Source organism: Callithrix jacchus, chromosome 17, assembly GCF_049354715.1.
Source record: "Callithrix jacchus isolate 240 chromosome 17, calJac240_pri, whole genome shotgun sequence".
Taxonomy (NCBI): domain Eukaryota; kingdom Metazoa; phylum Chordata; class Mammalia; order Primates; family Cebidae; genus Callithrix; species Callithrix jacchus.
The window spans coordinates 62,220,066-62,240,112 of NC_133518.1; the positions used below are offsets into that span (position 1 = coordinate 62,220,066).

Genomic DNA, 20,047 nt, shown 5'->3' on the forward strand with positions numbered 1-20,047 from the left:
GGGGTTGACCTCACATTTCAGTGCAGGTCATTCTAATGACTGCTGGACCTCCCAGTGCCACTGTGAACTAGAATGGAATAGAGTGAAGTGGATCTGAATTCCTGGACTATGTCTGGGACCAGCCTAACATCTGAGCTGGAGAAAGTAGGTCTCCTGTTCTATACGTGCTTTTTTTAGCTCTGGGGGAGAAAGAATTGTGCATCCTTCTTGTTCTCTTCGCAGCTTAAGGGCATCACATTTGGACTGTAATTGAACTGATGCTTGGTTTCCCCAAAATGTTTTTGGTTTTTATTAAAATGGGGGATTCTCCACATCTTTGGAGTTATCAAATTATTGTCAAGGTCCATCTCCTCTGCACTAAGTACTCCGTGTGGTGTGCGTTTATTTTCACCTAAGTAATGTCTGCATAAAGTGATTTAATTTTTGGTATTAAGAAATTTTAATAACACCCTTTGGCATATCACAAGGTTTTTTTTGTTTTTGTTTAATCCCAGCTTCCATCCAAATGTGAAAGAGCAATGAAATAAGATAGGGAAGGTGACCAGTAAATGTGTTTAAACAACTTTTGTGTTGAGTCTAAAGACAGGTAACTTTATTTTAAGCTTCATAGGTGTAGTAAAAGAAAACCTTAAGAAATCCTTGATTACCATTAGCCAGAATTGACTTCCAGGCTTTCTAACTTGGTACAGACAAATCACTTAATCCTGAATCCCTCTCCCCACCTCTTTTAAGAAAATAATTTCTTTATTTTGCATTTTCTTTTTGCCTTTTTTATTTATTTTCCCCATCTTTAAAATGGGAAAATGTTACCTTTCGTGTTTCAAAGATTATGGGCAAAGATCAAAAGAAGCCAAAGTTCATGAAGGAACTTTGAAAATTACATATTCCTCTGCAAATTTTAGGGTACTTTTCTGTCTTTGATTTATGTTGGTTCTTGAAATGATATTTTAGATGTACAAATAGTAGTTCAGCACAAACCTGTCGGTAATAAATTCTGGAGAACTGAGTTCAAACTGTATTTTGCTTATTTGGATAAATTATCATCAACTTTGTTGAAGTATAATTTACACACAATTGAATTCACACATTTTAAGTCTTCTGTGTTTTGGCTTGAGATAAATTGACAGTTATCTTAGCTAACGGTATTTCCACATTAAAGAAGGGGGAAAGAGCACCCTCTTTTGGTAGAAGTGCCTCCTGTGTGGGCTGTCTGGTCCCCCTGTCATTTCAAAAGCAGATTTGCATCCTGGAGATGGAGTATCTCAGTCCCATGTCTGAGAGCATAGAAGAAAGAGGGTAGGAAGGAGCACCTGAATTGAATGGAGGAGGGAGCGGAGAAGCAAGGCAGTGAGACAGTGTCCATTTGGTCTGAGTAGTTCCAGATTTTCCAATAAAATGTCGGTGGAAGCTTTTATCATAGGGCCAAAATCTTCAGTGTGACCCCACAGCCGAAGGTGCCCTGGACCCCTTTGTAGTTACTGATGATTTTCATCGGTTTATAGTTGGGAATGGCAGCAGTCATAAATATTTCCTATGAATGAGTGTTCTAGGTATTTTTTACCCAAAGATGTAATATATCAATGGGTCACTATTGAAAACAGGTTTGGAAGGAAGCAGGAATGAATGTCACAAGATTTCTCCTCAGTTCCCAAGCAGCTTTGTATTAAAAAATAACTGTGAAAACTGGGCTTACAGGAAACACAGGTTTGAATGGCTGGAGCAAGAATATTGATAGTCCAGTCTCAGTATCACCACTGCCCCAAGGCCTTAAAGCACTGGCTTTCGAGTCAGAAACCCTGCTTACCTTAGGGCGGCCATGGTTACTTTTACTTCCTCTACACTTGACTTTCTGTATTACTAGGTGGATTAGATTCCCTCTCTTCTACCTTTATTTTGTCCTTCAGAATAGAATTTGGGAAGTAAACACGGTTTTGCTTTTATTTTAAATCTCAGTAACTGGAATCTGTTCAAAGGAGAAAATGCCCTGCATGTCACCCTGTAGGTGAAAGCACTGTTAAGTTCGGATATATTTCTATCTTACAAAGATGTTCTGCATACTGTAGCCCCGCCCGTTTCCTTCCGTCCTGCTGGATTTCTTTGCTGTTTTGGTCTGTATACCTCATCCTATTTAAGAGCTGCGCAGTACACCGTCATATGGTGCACTCCAGTCGACCGTCTCTCATCGGTAAGTTAGCTCATCCCAAATTTTTTTCATCATACCTAAGTAAGAGTCTCAAAAATATCCTTATACTATAGTCATATGCATGTCTAGTTACTTCCTTAGGGTAAGTTCCAAGAAGCATAATTTCTGTATCAAAGTGTTTACTGGAAACTTTTGCCATTCTGATGGGTGAAAGTAACAGTTTAATTTGTATTTCTTTGAGTGAAGATTGTGAATCTGTTTGCCGTAAGGGTTTCCACTTTTAAGAACTGCCATGTACTTCATCCATTGTTATTATTTAAATTATAGTCAGGATGTTAACCCCTAATCGTGAACTGAAAATGCCCCTCCCCCACTTTTCTATAAACTTTACAGTAGCCTATTTTTTTTTTAAGAATTTTCAACTTTTATGGAGTCAGATCTGTTTATCTTTTTCTTTGTGTGTGCTTTAACTTCAGTAATGTCTCAGTTTCAGTCATTCCCCGCACTCCTAGCCACCCCACCCCCCCACCCCACCCCCAAGGTGACTCTTGAGAGTTCAAATACAAGTAGTTTATTTCCAGAACAAAGGTAGAATGGGGAAGCTAAGGAAGAAAAGATAGTCAATAAAAGATGTCTTGGCTGAGTGCAGTGGCTCACACATATAATCCCAGCACTTTGGGAGACTGAGGCATGTGGGGATCGCTTGAGGTCAGGAGTTCGAGACCAGCCCGGGCAACACAGCGAAACCCTGTCTGGGAAAAAAAAAAAAAGAAAGAAAAAGATGTCTTACTAAGCCAGCTTCCACAGGGAACATTGCCTATGTGGAAACCGGGAAATTGGGCAGAACACTTGCCTCAGGATGATCCCACCCAAATTATCAGTTACTGGTTTGAGGGCTGCTCTTGGGGGAGTGTTCCAGTTATTTATTGCTACATAACAAAATACTCTCAACAACAGCCACCACTTTTTATTATTATAATCTTTCATAGATCTAGAGTTTGACTGGGGCTGGGCTGAGCCGACTGGTTCCTACTGAAGCTTTCTAATGCAGTTACAGGGGGTAGGACTGAAGGCTTCCTCACGTGTCTGGTCTTCCACCTGGGCTGGGAAGACTCACATAGCTGAGGGCTGGAACACCTTGGGCTTCTTGAGTAATTCTCATTCTTAATGTGGTCTCTCCACATGGTCTCTGCAAATAAAGGCTTTACCAAACAATAACCATAGATTCACATCACACAAAAATCACACAGTGACCAAAAAAATCACTATGCAAGATTGTTCTCACACCTCTGCTTTGTAGCAAGATACTGAAGTCCGTTTGCTGCACGTTTATACTTGTGTCGCTTCCCATGCTTCCCACTGACCTAGCAGCCCCCTGACTGCCCCACCCCGAGTTTGAGATTGGCAGCAGTTGCAGTGTGGAAGCTGCATGGGAGCTGAGTGTGAGTACAGTGGGAAACCTTCAGCTAAAATGAATTTCCTAATCAAAGATGTGTGCCAGAATCTTTTCCTAGAATTGAGTAAAACCTACTAAGTTCCTTTCGGAGCATCTTGGTGTTCTTTTACAACTTGCTTTGTGACACAACTGTTTTTGGGGGTCAGCACTAAATGAATGGAGGATAGAGCTATCAACAGCAATACTTTCTCCCCTCAAAATGTCTGAACAAGATGCTCTGCTTTTCCCCAGCTGACTCTCAGTTATCCACAATACAGTTAGTCATCCCAACAGAAGAGGTGGTTGTGCCCTGTGAACCGAAGAACCAGAGACTGATAACCCATTGGTATTTGCTCTTTTAAATAGTAGTTTTATATATGGTGGCATAAGCATTGCAACTAAAAAATCCGGACTCGACCTTGAGGCAGACAGCAGATGCCCTCGCTCTGGATTCTTGAGTGGAAGTGGAGGAGTGAGTACTCACCACACACAGCATTGGATTCTGTCCTGACTTGTTTTTTCTGTCTTCTTGAGGGAAAGGGCAGATTAGAATTGTTCCAAGTCAGGCTTGTGTAGTTCCTGCCGTTTACCTACACGTTTAATCTTACGTAGGAAAATGGCTTTCAAGATACAGGGGATACTGATCTTACTTTAATTCTAATCATTGCTGTACCCCCCAGCTCCTGCTTCTTTTGGGCCCTTGGCATTGAACTAGTTTTGTCATTTACTTGCTTGCTACCTGCCCCCACTGCTCCGTTTCTTTAGCTCACTGTACTAATAACTCCTCATTCAGCCATCCTGAGTTAAGAGTGACCCCCTAATGTCCACTTTTGTGTAGGTCTGCTCTTCTTTTGCCATCCCAACTGGAGTTATCTTAACCCTTTACTTACAAGTTACTTGGAAGTAGTTTTCTTTTAAAAAATAATGTCCTTACTCTATGTGCATGTAATTTTTGTTCAGTATTGGAATGTAAATTTCCAGATTTGCTGGCCTGTCACTGGAGCAGCAGCATACATAGATAGTAAATCCTACCATTGAGTGACTAACTCAGCCAGATTGGGCTTTTGTGATGTTTTAATTACTTTACCTAATTTGGAACCACTGTTGTGTAATCCCAAACAGTAGTACGGATTTGATCATCTAATTAATTATGGGTAACTGCCAGCATGCCACGCCCTGTAGTATGTGTGGGAAATTACTACTCTCTAGAGACTTAAACTCTGATGTACAAAAGATTGTATCCAAATGACTATAGCATTCTGTGTAAATACCCAGACAAATCTGTTCTCTTCCTGGTTTGGAACAAATTTTTTATATGAACTCTGTCGCTTCCACAGGCCACAGATCATTCTTGTGCATCACAAAAAGTTATGTCAAAAATTCCTTTGGAAGTTTATCCACTTTATGCTAGAGGAAGACAGTAGGCACTATTTCCTCAGTGTAGGTATCATAAGACTTGTGGAAGGTTTTGTTGGAAGGCTATTCAGTGGCCACACTGTTTCAGATCTTAAGTGCTTGGGATAGTCTCCTTCCCATATTTAGGAAGACCCCACTGTGTTCTCGTATAACTTCCTAGATGCAGTGTTTTTTTTTTTTTTTTTTGAGACAAGAGTCTCGTTCTGTCGCCAGGCTGGAAGGGTACAGTGGTGCAATCTCGGCTCATTGCAGTCTCCGCCTCCCAGGTTCAAGCGATTCTCCTGCCTCAGCCTCCCAAGTAGCTGGGACTACAGGTGCCCACAATGCCCAGCTATTTTTTGTATTTTTAGTAGAGACGGGGTTTTACCATGTTGGCCAGGATAGGCTCCATCTCTTGACCTTCTGATCCCCCCACCTCCGCCTTCCAAAGTTCTGGGATTATAGGCGTGTGAGCAACCGCGCCCGGCCAGCTAATGTGAATTCTTGTGTGTTGGTAACAGCTTTTCTGGGGAGCCTTTTAAGTTGGCTCTAGGTCTGCAAGTTCCTTCCAAGGAATAGTTGCCTGAATGGTATACTCCTCACAGTACCAGAGCCTCTTCCCCTCACCTTATGTGAGCAGGCCGCCTTACTTCATTATTAGGACTATGGCAATGGTGGCCTTGCTTTTTAATAGCACTTGCAAAATCATGTCACCACCCTGTAGTTTCTTTAGTGAGGCTTTCTCATTTTTCAAGTTCCTTCTGCTACTTGCTTCTAGGTTACAAATGGTTACTGTTTTATGAAGGGATGCTGACAGTGAGAATGTATGAAGCTGCTTTCACCCAGTATCTCTGGTAGATTGCTACCTTCATGGCTTATCTTCTCTATGAATTTCTTAGCAATGGAAGAGTAAATCAGGAATGGATTTTTAGTATGTGTTTGTCCTAGGGAATATAGATGTAATTGGATTTTTTTCATATAATCATTTTGTAAATTCAGTTTGGGTTTTTTGTCTTAATGGAGCTAGGCATTACCAGGGTTGATGCATGTTTGTTACTGCAAAGAGTGGTAGACAAGAGAGGAGGAAGTGAAATAGTATAAATGGTGATTTAAGTCTACAAAATCAGAACTGTGGCTCACTGCTATAATGCCAGTGCTTTTGGAGACCAAGCAGAAGTATCACTTGAGCCCAGGAGTTCAAGACCAGTCTGGGGAACCTGGCAAGACCCTGTCTCTAAAAAATTTACAGATTAGCCAGGTGTGGTAATGCACAGCTGTAATCCCAGCAACTGAGGAGGCTGAGGTGAATCATTGAGCCTGGGAGTTTAAGACTGCAGTGAGCTGTGATTGAACCTCTACACACCAGCTTGGGCAACAGAAGCAGACACTGTCTCCAAAAAAGAAGCAGCTGGTATTCACTCCTCCTTAAAGTCCTCTATAGCTGGCTTCTCAAACTTCAAGTGCGTAAGAGTCATTTGTTAACTTGCAGATTGATTGGGTGTGAGGTAGAGTCTGATGCCTGCATTTCTAACAGACTCCCAGGAGATACTGACGTTGCTTGTTCAGAGGCTACACTTGGAATATCAGTCTATAGAACACTCAGGGTATATGCAAATCTAACTTTGAATAATAATTAACCATATATATTGATTTTTGGTGTGCTAGGCACAGAAAAAGTAGGACTGGGCACTGGAGTCTAACAACTGGACTCAGATTGCAGCTCTTCCCTTCACTAGCTGAACCTGGTACACATTTTCTCTAAGGCAGGGTTTCTCAACCATGGCACTGTTGCCATTTTAGGCTGAGATCATTCTTTGTGGGGGCCGTTTGCTGCATTGTAGGATGTTTAGCAGCGTCCCTGGCCTCTACCCACCAGATGCCTTTAGCACTCTCCCTCCCATTTGTGACATTCAGAATGACTGCAGGCATCGCCAGATGCCAGGGGATGAAGTAGGAGGCAAAATTACTTCCAGTTGAGAACCACTGTTCTGAGGCTGCTGTTGAAATATGGGTGTTTGCGGGGGTTTGTGATATGAGTGATGTACTTTATGTAAGTGACATAGAAGCTTATCATGAAGCTTCTGCAGACAAAAGGAGAATAGCCGTGCAGAAGCTAATGAGCAGTCTGCGCTACAAGCTGGCTTTGCGAGGATGATGATAAAGCTTACTCCAAGTGCCAGTTCTTTATTTTTATAAAACATTAGTCATTGTACTGTGAGATAATATCAAGGATTACTTGAGATTTTCAAATAGGTGGAAGTGAGCTTCCAGTTGAGTTGATCGCAAGCCTCTGCCCTTTTTTGAAATATGCTGGCACAGTCGCTACCCTGCCACTTTCTTCATTCTTACTTCCTGCTGCTGTCCACATGTCTCTTTTCTTCCCCACTCTTTAAAGTTTTATTTCACTAACTTCAGGTCACATGTCGCAACTGTTCTGGTCAATTTACTATCCTTGCTTGGCTTCCCAAAATGGTAGGACCAAAAGATTTGTGGGGTAGGGAGAAGAGACCCCTTTAAGAAGCACTGCACTTACTCATCTTCCACGAAGCAACAGAGTTGGGCGTCTGATTATTCAACCAAACAAAGCTTTAATAGCACCCAGGAGGGCAGACAAGCAAACTAGGCTCTACACAGTCTTCATTTGTCAAGTCAGACCAGAGAAAACCTACTCCCCACAGATTAAAAGGTAGCGATATTCATCATTTCTCTTTCTGTTGCCACAACATTTTTCTTCTAATTATTATCATGTAGTTGTCTCAAGTCCTTCCTTTAGCCCAGGGTTCCCCAACGCCTGGGCCACAGACTGCGTACTGGTCCCTGACCCCATAGGAACCACGCGCATAGCAGGAGACAGCAGCCAGCGACCTAAAGCCCCTCCCCATTGCTTGCATTACTGCCTGAGCCTCTACCAGTAATGGTCTTAGGTTCTCCTAGGAGCGCAAACCCTATAGTGAACTGCTGGAGCGAGGGATCTAGGTTGCACGCTCCTTTTGAGAATCTAATGCCTGATGATCTGTTACTGTTGCACATCACCCCCACATGGGACCATCTAGTTGCAGGAAAACAAGTTCAGGGGCTCCCACTGATTGTGCATTATGGGGAGCTGTATAATTATTTCATTCTGTATCACAATGTAATACTAATTGAAATAGAGTGCACAATAAATGCAGGGCACTTGGATCATCCCAGAACTATCCCACCACCCCCTGCCACCTGTGGAAAAACTGTGTTCCACAGAAGCAGTCCCTGGTGCCTAAAAGGCCGGGGACTGCTGCTTTAGCCCATCTCCTGTGATTGCACAGGTAGGCTGCAAATGCCAAGGAGCCGAGAGCTCAGTTCTCCCCCTACCACCCATTTATCCATTTCTGAGAGAATGAGTCCCTGAAGTCTGGTTTGTTAGCAGCTGTGAGTACAGGGACTGCTTGATTTTCTATATCCCAGTTATTTCGTCAAGTTCTTCCATCCTTTCATCATCTGTAGAGTTCACAACAAATACAGTGCCATCTGTGCATCTGGCATATGACTTGCACATTGGCCTTTATTTCTCCTGAACATCTACATCCCAGAAGTGAAAAGTAACTGTCTTAGAATTTCCCAGGGTTACCTTAATTTTCTCAGTGTTAAATCTTTGGGGTAGGTACGGTATTTACAGATTCACGCACTGCAGCCTGTGTAAGACAGTTCTATCCTAGCAGCATACTACAAACCCGGAATAACAGTGTGGAAGGACTGAAATGAAGGCAGGCTGGACAGGGTAGAAGTCTGGTCTGACAGTCCGTTTCCCAATTTCCTACTGCAAATACATGTCCCAAATTGAAATGCTGTTTTCTTGCTTTAGAACTTCTCTTCATAGGTGATCCTACGAAGTTAGCTAGAAGACTAAACTGTCCTTCCTTCCTCTTCACTCAGAGTCTCTCCCAGCAGCTGGGAGGTGCTCTGCGCAGTGGTGGAGGACAGGGCACCAGGTGGGTGCTGTGTGGCTGGCTGCTCTCCGGTGCTTGCCCAGCTGCCCCATTTCTAACATGCTTATCTTCTACCTTCCCAGCCTCTCATCCTCTCACTTTTTTTCTAGGGTATGAGAGCAGATAACTAAAACTAGGCCTTCTAAAACTATGCTTAGAATAATACCTGAATTATGGTTTTTGTGTCTGTAGGCAAGGATCCTCTCTCCCAATAAAAATGTAAAGATTCATTTGATAGAAAGATACCTTTAAAAAATGGATCTGGCCAGGCACAGTGGCTCACGCCTATGAATCTCAGCACTTTGGGAAGCCCAGGTGGGAGGATCACTTGAGCCCAAGAATTTTAGACCAGCCTATGCAACCTGGTGAGAGCCTGTCTCTGCAAAACATTTAAAAATTAGGCCATGTACGGTAGCTCTCAGCACTTTGGGAGGCCGAGCCGGGCAGATCACGTGAGGTCAGGAGTTCAAGACCAGCCTGGCTAACATCGTGAAACCCCGTTTCTACTAAAAATACAAAAATTAGCTGGGCGTGATAAATGCCTATAATCCCAGCTACTCAGGCGGCTGAGGCAGGAGAGAATCGTTTGAACCTGGGAGGCTGAGGTTGCAGTGAGCCAAGATGGCACATCTGCACTCCAGCCTAGGTGACTTGAGTGAAACTCCGTCTTAAAAATAGTAATAAAAATTTTTTTAAAATTAGCTGGGTATGATGGCACATTCCTTTAGTCCCAGTGTCCCAGCTACTAGGGAGACTGAGGTGGGAGGATCACTTGAGACCAGGAAGTCAAGGCTACTGTCAGCCAAGATCACACTTTCTAAGTTTCACTTTGCTTCAGGATGTTCTTTAGAAGAAATCAGTCATGCCATTTGGAAACTGAAATGCAGATTTGGTTTCTGACCATTGAGATGGAAGAACAGTAGAGTATTCTGGAAGCAGTTTGTACTGAGAATGGGGATGGAGAAAGACTCACAACATGATTTCAAAACAAAAAGAAAACCTAAATGTTACTTTGTGGAGTAATCCTGGAAGATGTTAAGTCAATCCAGGGAACACATCAGATTCTAGGAGGACTGCGCTGACGTCTTTGACGGTTTGTTAATACCTCAAATGACCTGCAGTACATTTTATACCGTGCAAATGCTGTTCAAGACGTGTATGTGTTAAGCAGAAGGTACTGCCAGTTTACCATTTTTTACTGTGTATACTCATCAATCTAATAGTGAGGCTATAAGATGTGTAGGCACCCCGTCCAGTGGTCATTAGAGAGAAAATGTCTCCAGGATTGTAGGAAAAGCTGTCAGAAGTGAGTCTTTTGATGGCGTTCACTCAATGGAGAGTTTCCCATCAGCTAACAGACACAGCTTCCTGTAGTGACAGAAGTGTTGTGGCTCATGGCCATCCCTGCTCCTAATGTTTATGTAACTGTATAAAGTCAAAGCCTTTCTAGAAAGAGGAAAATATTGTGCTAAAGTAGAAAAAACTATCATTTTTCTTAAAATCTGTACCAAAGTATATTTATTTTGATCAGAAGAAAAAACTGTTATCGTTTTTCTTTTTGCCTTGTATGTATTCTACTTATATTTTGAAAAGTGTTTTAGTTACAGATAAACCTTAAATCTGTGTACGAAAATATGAAAAGCATAGGCACAGTCTCTTCACTTTCTCAGTTACGTTCTCTCGTGCAAAGGTTCTAATTGCAGTTAAATGTCAACGTCTTCAAACAGGGATAAGTGGGTGTTTTTAAGGAAGCACAGTCTTATTTCTATAATAATCCCAATGATACTTTGGTTGGCTGTTTTTAAAAAATTGTATTACACAAAAATGAGATGACCCAGTTTAGAGAATCCCAATTAAAATGAGTGCCCAGGTGAAGACAGGGTAGACTTAATGCCAAATTATGAATTATGAATGTATTTTTTGGTTCCCGTCTTTAATATCTTAATTTGAAAACCCCCCTTTTCCCAATTCAGGATTTTCCATACTCTGTAATCATTTGAATTAATAATTTACATGACATATCATTCTAAGGTATACTTCAACCAGTGTTTAAAGTTTCATTTCTTGTCGTGGAACCAAAAGTATCTTCTGGAGGAGATAGGAGGTTAGTAAAGGGTGTTCTTAGGTGACCTGAGGGCAAACCTGATCACTTTATCGAGCAATAGGTGGGATGCTTGAACAGACCTCTCCCTTGAACAGCCTCAAGTGAAGCTGCTCTCATTCCGTGTTGACACTGGCCTTCTGAGAGTTATTAACATTGCCCTCCACCCCTGGGGATGGGACTGCCTGCCCACTTTGTAGACCACCAGATCCTAACATTTCCAGTGAGAACTTAGGAAAGAAAGGAAATTGTAGGTCCTGTGTCAGAATTTTCCTGTTTTATTCTCTGATTAAGAAAGTACACATTGACCAAAAGCTACCTGAATTCATCCAATAGCAGCTTTAAATAACTAAAGTTTGATACTCAGGTAACAATGCTCGGTCTTTTCCAGTGGATTCTCAGACCATTCCAGTAATTCCTGAGGGCCCACAGGTTAGGGATCCCTCACTATTGAATTTTCGCCAGGGTCAACTCCATTTATACTATTTCCGTTAGCACTTAATTATTTTTCATGTGATATTGCACCTTTACTCTCCAGTTTTGAAGTTTAACACAAGTGTTAATACATTTGTCGTTATGTAGTTGTTGTGTACTTGATTCCTTAAATTTTCTCTAGTTTTTTCTGAACTTTCAAAAAAATCAACACCCAAACTGCAAGCAGATTACAGAGAGATAGCAATCTTAATTGGATTTCTGGTTATATCACAGGTGATAAGCTGTCACAGGTGACAAGCTGTAAAACGTTACAGCTTATTATGCTCCTAACTGGTGGTCCCACTAGTAACCTGTAGCATTGGTTCCCAAATGCAAACTACCTGCTTAAAGGTTATGGTTGCGGGGTCGGGCACTAAAATATATAGATCTTGGGTCCCCCTCTAGATACTCTAAACTCATTGGGCCTGGGGTGGGGTCTAGAAATCTTTAATCTTTAAAATTCCATCGATGATTCTGATGCACAGTGAAATCTGGGAGCCACCAATTTTCTGCTCAATCCATAAAACTGCATTAGTGACATATTGGTAAAGCTTTATCTTTTTTGTATACCAAGGACCAGCAGAATTGGGCCCCGCCAACTTGTCACCTTTAGGGTTAGACTGCCCTCACTTCTGTTTTTTCTAGGTTGGTTTCTCAGCATTACCAAGTTGACTGTGAACACTGACTCCTGAGCACTGGTGTTTTTTTAGGGGGCAGCTTGGAATAGTGTCAGTACTGGATTTTTGAGAGCCTAGCTTCTCTGAATGAACTCTTGGCCTTAGTTCCTCATCAAGAAAAAGATTTTAGAGTAGGCTTTTGCCTTTAAGTGTTTACCATAAACTAGATAAAAGAGCATTGGTCTGTATCTGCAACCTCTGTATTATTTACATACATAGTCCACTTTTCAGCTGGCTGCACTCTACTGAACAGTGACTCCAGGTGTCATAGCTGTATCGGCCGGTGTTTGTAGACTTCCTTACTTCAGTCTGCTATAACAAAGTACCGTAAATTGGATGGCTCAGAAGCAACAGAAGTTTATTCTGGAGGCTAAAAGTAGGAGATCAAGGTGCTGGCAGCCTCGGGTCTGGTGAGGATGCATTTGGTTTCCAGACAGCTGTCTTCTTGCTGTATCCTCATGGCAGAGAAAAGTTAGAGAGCTTCGAGGTTCTCTTTAAAAACACTAACCCTTTTCATGAGGATTTCTACCCTCCTAACCTAATACCTTCAAAGGCCCCACCTCCTCATACCATCACATTGAGGGTTAGGATTTCAACGTAAAAGTTTTGAGGGGATGCAAACATGTAGGCAGGTAGGGAAACTTACGATGACCAAGAACCGGTTCTGACCTCAGGAAAGGAAGCAGTAAGGGTAATGTTTCACTGGAGAAGTTACTGCCTGTTTCTAGAGAGAGGGCTGATTAAGAGTTCTCCCTACATTCCACCTTGTGAAAATTGCCATCACATACCATGTAAAAGTATGAAGTCTTCTTTTTTAAACACAAACATGAGTTCATGGTGTAGACAGTGTTAAAAAAAAAATCACTCGCTATATCTAATCTAAAACAAACTTTTCAGTGGCTCACACTTAAAATCCCAGTACTCTGGAGGGCCAAGGTTAGGAGGATTGCTTGAGCCCAGGAGTTCAAGACCAGCCTAGGCAACATAGTGAGATCCCAATCTATAAAAATTAAACAGAAAACACTAGCCAGGTGTGGTGGCGCACACCTGTAGTCCCAACTACTCAGGTGGCTAAGGTGGGAGGATCACTGGAGCCCAAAAGTGAAGGCTGCAGTGACCCGAGGTCACGCCACTCACTGCATTCCAGCCTGGGTAGCAGAGCAAAAGTAAAAAATAAAACAAGTTTTTAATAGTTTTTGGGAACACCCATCACAGAGATATTAAAGGATTAATAATAATGGTGATCATTGCCATTTAATTAGAATACTGGGGGCCTGTGGCTCTACAGAGGTTCCTTCTTTCTGTTGCTTTTTATTCTGAAAACATTCCTGTGAGGTAGACAGTTGGTGTCTGAGCTCTTTCTGCCTCTTAGCCAGTTTGGCCCCGTTCTTCCCATTACCCGCTATTCTGTTGCCCATATTTTCCCCCATGTCATGTTTTCTTCCCCAACTTAAATTCCCCTCTGCTTCTCTTCTCCCCTCAGCTCATTCCCCTAACCTGTTTCTGTTGGAGCTCTCACACCAAATTTCGGACTGAAAGAAAAAGCCTGTGATGGGTCTGGGGCAAAGTATAGGGCCATGGGTAGGCTTTTTATTCCCTCCCTCTTCATCTCTTAAATGAAGGCATCAGACTTTTTAACCAGTTAGCAGAGGGCATCTTGAAGGAGTTTGTCTTGTTCAGTATCAAAGCCACTGATGTTCAGCCCTCTGCCTAGTATATGGGCATTCAGTGAGGGAGCGAATAAATCCAGTTCACATAATACATTTATTTAAAAGAGTTTTGCTTGCTCTGTGGAAATGATTCTAAGTATTGACTGGATCATGCAAGTCTCTTGAGCACGGAACTTTGTTGTTTGGCTGAAACACGATTGTATCTGAAGCAGCTGTTCATAGTGAAGGTGTGAAGGAGCCTCAGATAAAATCTAAATTAACCACTCTGTATATGGCATAGCCATGCTGCGGAAAGGTATTTTAAAATTAACAACCAAGACCATTTCCCAAGTGTTTGTCTCTTCTCAGGATCAGAGTACTCCACTAAATGGTTTGGGCAGGTATATTAAGCTCTTCATAGGTTTTTAAGTTTTTAAAACTTTTCTTAATGTACTTGAATATACTATGTTGGCGTTCTAGAAGCCAACACAATTCTTTGGAATGGTATCGTGGCCAAATTACGGTGGACCCAAGTGTATGTAACAGTGATTTCTAACAACAGCTAACAGGGTTGGATGAATGTCCCAATTATTAATATTTAGAGAACCCAATGATAGAATGCATGTTAAAATGAAAATTGAATAACCTGTAACTGGATACTTACCATTCCCCTCCTCCTCCCAGCTAACATGGTTTATAATGTAAACAGTATGGCCATCTGTTAGATTCCTTTGAGGTGAGATTATGGAGATACAAGAGCAAGGAAGAGCCAGTTAGTGGATCAGAAAATGAAACTTCTGTGCTTAAAATGGTCATAAATGTAGCTCTGAGCAAAATCTTCTGTCATTTGTCACTAATGTAGCTTCTAGGTGCTAAGATGTGTTTCTCATTTTAAGTATTGTTTACACTTTCTTACATGTCAAGGACAGGTTGAGAATTGAGGAGTTTCCTGCTTATTCAAAGCTAGTTGGGCTTAGAATGGTTTTAACGTTCTTTTATCATCCAGTTTACTCGGCAGTGGCAATGGGTTTGCTGTAGTTCTACATCCGTTTTGGTACTTGTTTTATAAAGAGAATTTACACAGTAAACAAAAAGGGAGGAGAGAGATAATCTTTTTTAATACACTGTAAAAATTGGGATAGTTGGCCAGCCATGGTGGCTCACATCTGTAATACCAGCACTTTGGGGAGGCCAAGTTGGGCGGATCACCTGAGGTCAGGAGTTCGAGACCAGCCTGGCCAACATGGTGAAACCCTGTCTCTACTAAAAATAAATTAGCTGGGCGTTGTGGCAGGCACCTATAATCCCAGCTACTCAGGAGGCTGAGGCAGGAGAATCACTTGAACGTGGGAGGTGAAGGTTGCGGTGAGCTGAGATCACACCATTGCACTCCAGCCTGGGGGCTAAGAGTGAGACTTCATCTCAAAAAAAAAAAAAAAAAAAAAAAAGGCAGTGCCACCATCTGCTTATCTGTTGATGTACTGTTCACAGTGCTGGTCCCAAAGGCGATAACATCTATGAATGGAGATCAACCATTCTAGGGCCTCCAGGATCCGTGTATGAGGGTGGTGTATTCTTTCTTGATATCACTTTTACACCAGAATATCCCTTCAAGCCTCCAAAGGTAAGACATTTCCTTGATTTATGCTCAAATTTACTAATTCCCACGAGAGAGACTGTTGAGATTTTCTAAATTTAATGTTTAATCACAAAAACTACATTTATGTCTTAATGGATCTGAGTATTTTAACATACACAAAATACTTGAGGTTGATTTTTGCCTTACCTGGCAGAGACCATTCTAGGAGTAAGGGCTTTGTTTTGATTATGCTTAAAATTGTGCTATTGAAAGTAATGTCAGCAAGCTATAGTTAATCTCCTGTTTTCCAGCCCATAGAGACAGGTTTCTGAACAGTTAAAAATGGTATCAAGCCAGGTGCAGTGGTGCACATCTGTAGTCCAGCTACTTGGGAGGATTGTTTGAGCCCAGTCTGGGCAACAAAGTAAGACCCAAAAAAAGGCAGGGCAGAGCAGGTCAGACCAGAGAATCATCAACAACTAGAGAATGAGAATCTCTTACCAAAGGCTTGGGTTCTGTTCTCCTCCCTGTCATGTGTTGGTCTTGTTCACTTCCTTACCTCTAGGCCTCAATTTTCTTTCTAGGTCAGGTGGGGATTACCCAAGTCACCCGTCTCTCCTAACACTCAATCATCTCTGATTCTCATTCAGTCAGAAAGAACACCCCTTCTTGGGGATTAGACTGCCAGATGAAAGTACAATTGCAGCAACAAGAAGTAATTGAAAGTCACTTTTTAAAATAAAATTGGTAAAATTACAGGTAATTTTTACTTTGTGTTTCGGTGTATTTCACAAATAAAAATTAAGAGACCAAACAAAATAACACATGCTCACGTGGCTTGTGTTCTGCTGTGGCCCTTGCCCATTACTGGCTCTGCATCCATGGAGACTTGATTTTATAATAGTAAATTCTGTGATTTAGGTAGACAGGATGTCTACTGGACCTGGTGTAAAGGTCAGAAAAAAGCAGAAATAGATATGTCTTCAAATTTGGTAAGCTTTCTGGGTGTGTGGTCATTGTTTGCTAAGTATGTTGTTTAATTATCTTTGTGTACCCATTATGTTGCACTCCAGTTTCTAAGAGGTATTGATATTTCTCAGTATTTCTCAAAGCTTACTTTGAGGCAGTGTAGTACTGCCAGCTAACACAAGAGGTCAGCCAACAATTAGCTGTTCAGACTCAGAAACGTTAATATTTAAAACATTTAAAATGGCCAAAGATGAAATTAGGAAGTATACCTTTCAGTGGACATAACATATTAAATGAACTTGACACATTTCTTGTGAATGGTATCAATGAAGACTTTCTAATCAGCTTTATTAAACAAGTCTATTTTTTTGACAGCTTTAATTAAAACTGCTTTTATTCACCTTTTTAAAAACCTTCATATCTGGGAGTTTTTTTGGTTTCTAATTAGGGTCATTCAGTATAATACTTAGTAAAAAGTTTAATTGTTTGCTGTTTAAATATTGTTTGACACTTCCTTGTTTTTCTAGGTTACATTTCGGACAAGAATCTATCATTGTAATATTAACAGTCAAGGTGTTATTTGCTTGGACATATTGAAAGATAATTGGAGTCCAGCACTAACCATTTCTAAAGTCCTCCTTTCTATCTGCTCACTTCTCACAGACTGTAATCCTGGTAAGCTTAATAATTCTTTACCTTGTTTTACTCGTCACCTGAAACATACTTGTTTTCAAAAGCTTTAAAAACTAATTTTTCTGTACAACTTTGTGAATATAAAAATTTGCTTTTCAAAGAAAGTTTTAAGAGAAGTCTACTAGTTGAGAAACATAACTTCATTAATCGGTATATTCTAGCAGCAAGGTATTTTAAACTGAAGACTTATGTAAGTTTGCCATAGGTTTTTACAGTTTCAGTCATTCTTCCTTCTCTATTTTTCCTGTTGCTTAATTTCCCATACAGTTCTTATAAAACAAATCATATAATTCTAAATGTCGAGCCATCTGCCTCACAAGCCTCACCTGTGCCAATGGAGTTCCCCACTAAGATGGCACTCAATTTTGGAAATGGTATTTGTTAAATACTTAGTGACTGTTGTGAGTTTTTTGGGACTTCATTTCATTTAAAAGAGTTTCCTGTAGTCTCAGGTACTAAGGAGACCGAGGTAGGAGGATTGTTTGAACTCAGAAGGTTCAAGGCTGTGGTGAGCCATAAGCATGCCACTGCACTCCAGCCTGGGTGCCAAAGCAAGACCCTGTCTAAAAAAATAACCACACATTCACAATACAAATGCACATGCGTACACACATATATGTATATGTATGATTTTCTAGGTAAATCAAATATAAATTTAGTTATTAAAGATCCTAAGATTCAGAGAAACACTATACTTAATTGGAGGTCCAGGTTTTGACCTGGCAGCCTGGCTCTTTATCCAGCATAAAGGTAAATAGTGTTGCATTGCAACAGCCCCAAAGACTTCACAGTATTCACAATGCTGTAATTGGTGACATTGAACCAAAGGTGACGTGAACACAGTTGGATATTCACTGTAGTCTGGGGCTCTGACCGTTCCAGTCTGTATTGAACTCAGCCTAACACATAAGAGTGCAGACACTCCAATTGGTTGTTTGTTGGGAGAAAAATGGAATGAACTAAGATAAAGACTGACCAGTACACTGAAGCCTGAGCATTCTCTCTTCCCCCACATTTTTAAAATTTTAATAGAAAAATATCCAGCATGGTGGGGTTTCAAAGATGGGTTTGATCACACATACTTTGTTGTACATGTCTACCCAAGCTGTCACTAATTTATTTGCTAAAGTTTAAAATGTTCTTTTCCTTTCTCCAAAGTAATCTACATTCTTTTCTTCCAGCCGACCCGTTGGTGGGAAGTATTGCCACTCAGTATATGACCAACAGAGCAGAACATGACAGAATGGCCAGACAGTGGACCAAGAGATATGCTACATAAACTGGGTTTTCACAGTTCTTACATTATTTGTCTGTCACAGAAGAGAGCTGCTTATGATTTTGAAGGGGTCAGGGAGGGTGGGAGTTGGTAAAGAGTAGGGTATTTCTATAACAGATATTATTCAGTCTTATTTCCTAAGATTTTGTTGTAACTTAAGGTATCTTGCTACAGTAGACAGAATTGGTAATAGCAACTTTTTAAATTGTCATTAGTTCTGCAATATTAGCTGAAATGTAGTACAGAAAAGAATGTACATTTAGACATTTGGGTTCAGTTGCTTTTAGTCTGTAAATTTAAAACAGCTTAATTTTGTACAGGTTACACACATGGCCATTTATGTAAAGTTCCTCTAAGACTACATAATTTTTGTTTAAAACAAAATTGAATTTGTTTTCCTTTCATGGAAGGGAACATTGATAATTTAAACAGAGTTTTTAGAGACTGTCATCTCATATATATAAAGTGGACACGTGGCTGTAAAACACCATATAAGAAGTAATCTGTTTTATTTTATATGCCAATCTACTTTGTTTAAAAAGGTTTGAATCAGGACGTGAAAACCTGTAGTGAAATACCTTAAGCTGTTAAGTGTAAGGCGTGGAATAGGAGTTGCTCAGTGGATTGGTTATATGTTGTGGACTACTACAGTCTGCATTTGTTACTGTGCTAATAAACAATATTAAAAACCACCACCTAATACTGCTCTGTTCATTTACTTTAACACTTTGCATAATGTTACACAGAATGAGTGTGATGTCTTCTCAAACACCTTGGGGCTGGGGGGAAGTTACACATAGGTCATTTGCATAACTCCCCAAACTTTTTACTGTTTTTACAAGTACGACATAAATAACAAAGGTGCTCACTTCAAAGACAGGTTTCAGACAATGAGAGTAAGAATATATTATTTCATATCAAGCAATAATAAACTTAGCTCAAGTAATTGATTGTAACATCTAAAGTGCATTAAACGACTTCCTTAGGAATTTTCCTAAGGACCAAAGGTAGATACAAATGGCCTATTTTAAACGGTAATATTACTTCACGTTCACAGACACTTAAAGGCAATCACTATTCAACATACAATTGTGGAATTACTGATTTTTAGTTCTCAGAGCTAGAGTTCCCTTTGTTTTTCCTCCCAGGCAAAGGAAAGCTTGATTTGCTCTGGGGTTGGGAAAGTTTACTTGCTAATAAAGTGAATGGTTCAATCAGAGTTTTCCTATCGGTAACAGTCACCTCCCACAGTCTCACTTTCTCACTCTTTGCCCACTGCTGTGCCACTTCAGCGTCCACTTGTCTCTGCTCAGAAAGGTCAATTTTGTTTCCTAATACAACAATTGCCACCTGAAAGAAAACAGATTGAACAGATCAGACTAGTACTCTGCAGCATCAGTTCCTGGACAAAATGGAGACTCGAGGAAAACTGTCTCTCTTAACAAACTGCTTCATTAAACTGACTCAAGTGTGAATGGATATTAGGATATCACCTTACTCCTTAATGCATTTTTGTTAAAAATGTAGCTGCTCAGCTGGGCGCAGTGGCTCACGCCTCCAATCCCACACTTTGGGAGGCCCAGGTGCACAAATCTCTTGAGGTCAGGACCACCCTGGCAAACATGGTGAAACCCCATCTCTACTGTAAGTTATCTGGGCATGGTGGCGTGTGCCTGTAGTTCCCTCCTCTTGGG

At 40.9% G+C, this 20,047-nt stretch overlaps 2 protein-coding genes and 1 pseudogene across 6 annotated transcripts in view; 1 reads left to right on the plus strand and 2 right to left on the minus strand.

Moving 5' to 3' along the window:
* UBE2E1 (ubiquitin conjugating enzyme E2 E1) overlaps window positions 1-19,045 on the plus strand; it is an 85,105-nt gene extending 66,060 nt beyond the window's left edge. The window contains exons 4-6 of the mRNA XM_035277884.3: window positions 15,328-15,460; window positions 16,912-17,059; window positions 18,259-19,045. Of these exons, the coding sequence (XP_035133775.1) occupies window positions 15,328-15,460; window positions 16,912-17,059; window positions 18,259-18,356 (379 nt within the window). The 3' untranslated portion in view covers window positions 18,357-19,045. The remainder of the gene's footprint in view (window positions 1-15,327; window positions 15,461-16,911; window positions 17,060-18,258) is intronic.
* On the minus strand, window positions 8,083-8,807 carry LOC103788891 (ADP-ribosylation factor-like protein 4A; annotated as a pseudogene).
* Window positions 15,516-20,047, minus strand: part of NKIRAS1 (NFKB inhibitor interacting Ras like 1) — a 32,118-nt gene continuing 27,586 nt past the window's right edge. For all 5 annotated transcript variants that reach the window (XM_002759656.7, XM_035277886.3, XM_078354403.1 and 2 more), the window contains one exon: window positions 15,516-19,703. In XM_002759656.7, the coding sequence (XP_002759702.1) occupies window positions 19,461-19,703 (243 nt within the window). In that variant the 3' untranslated portion in view covers window positions 15,516-19,460. The remainder of the gene's footprint in view (window positions 19,704-20,047) is intronic.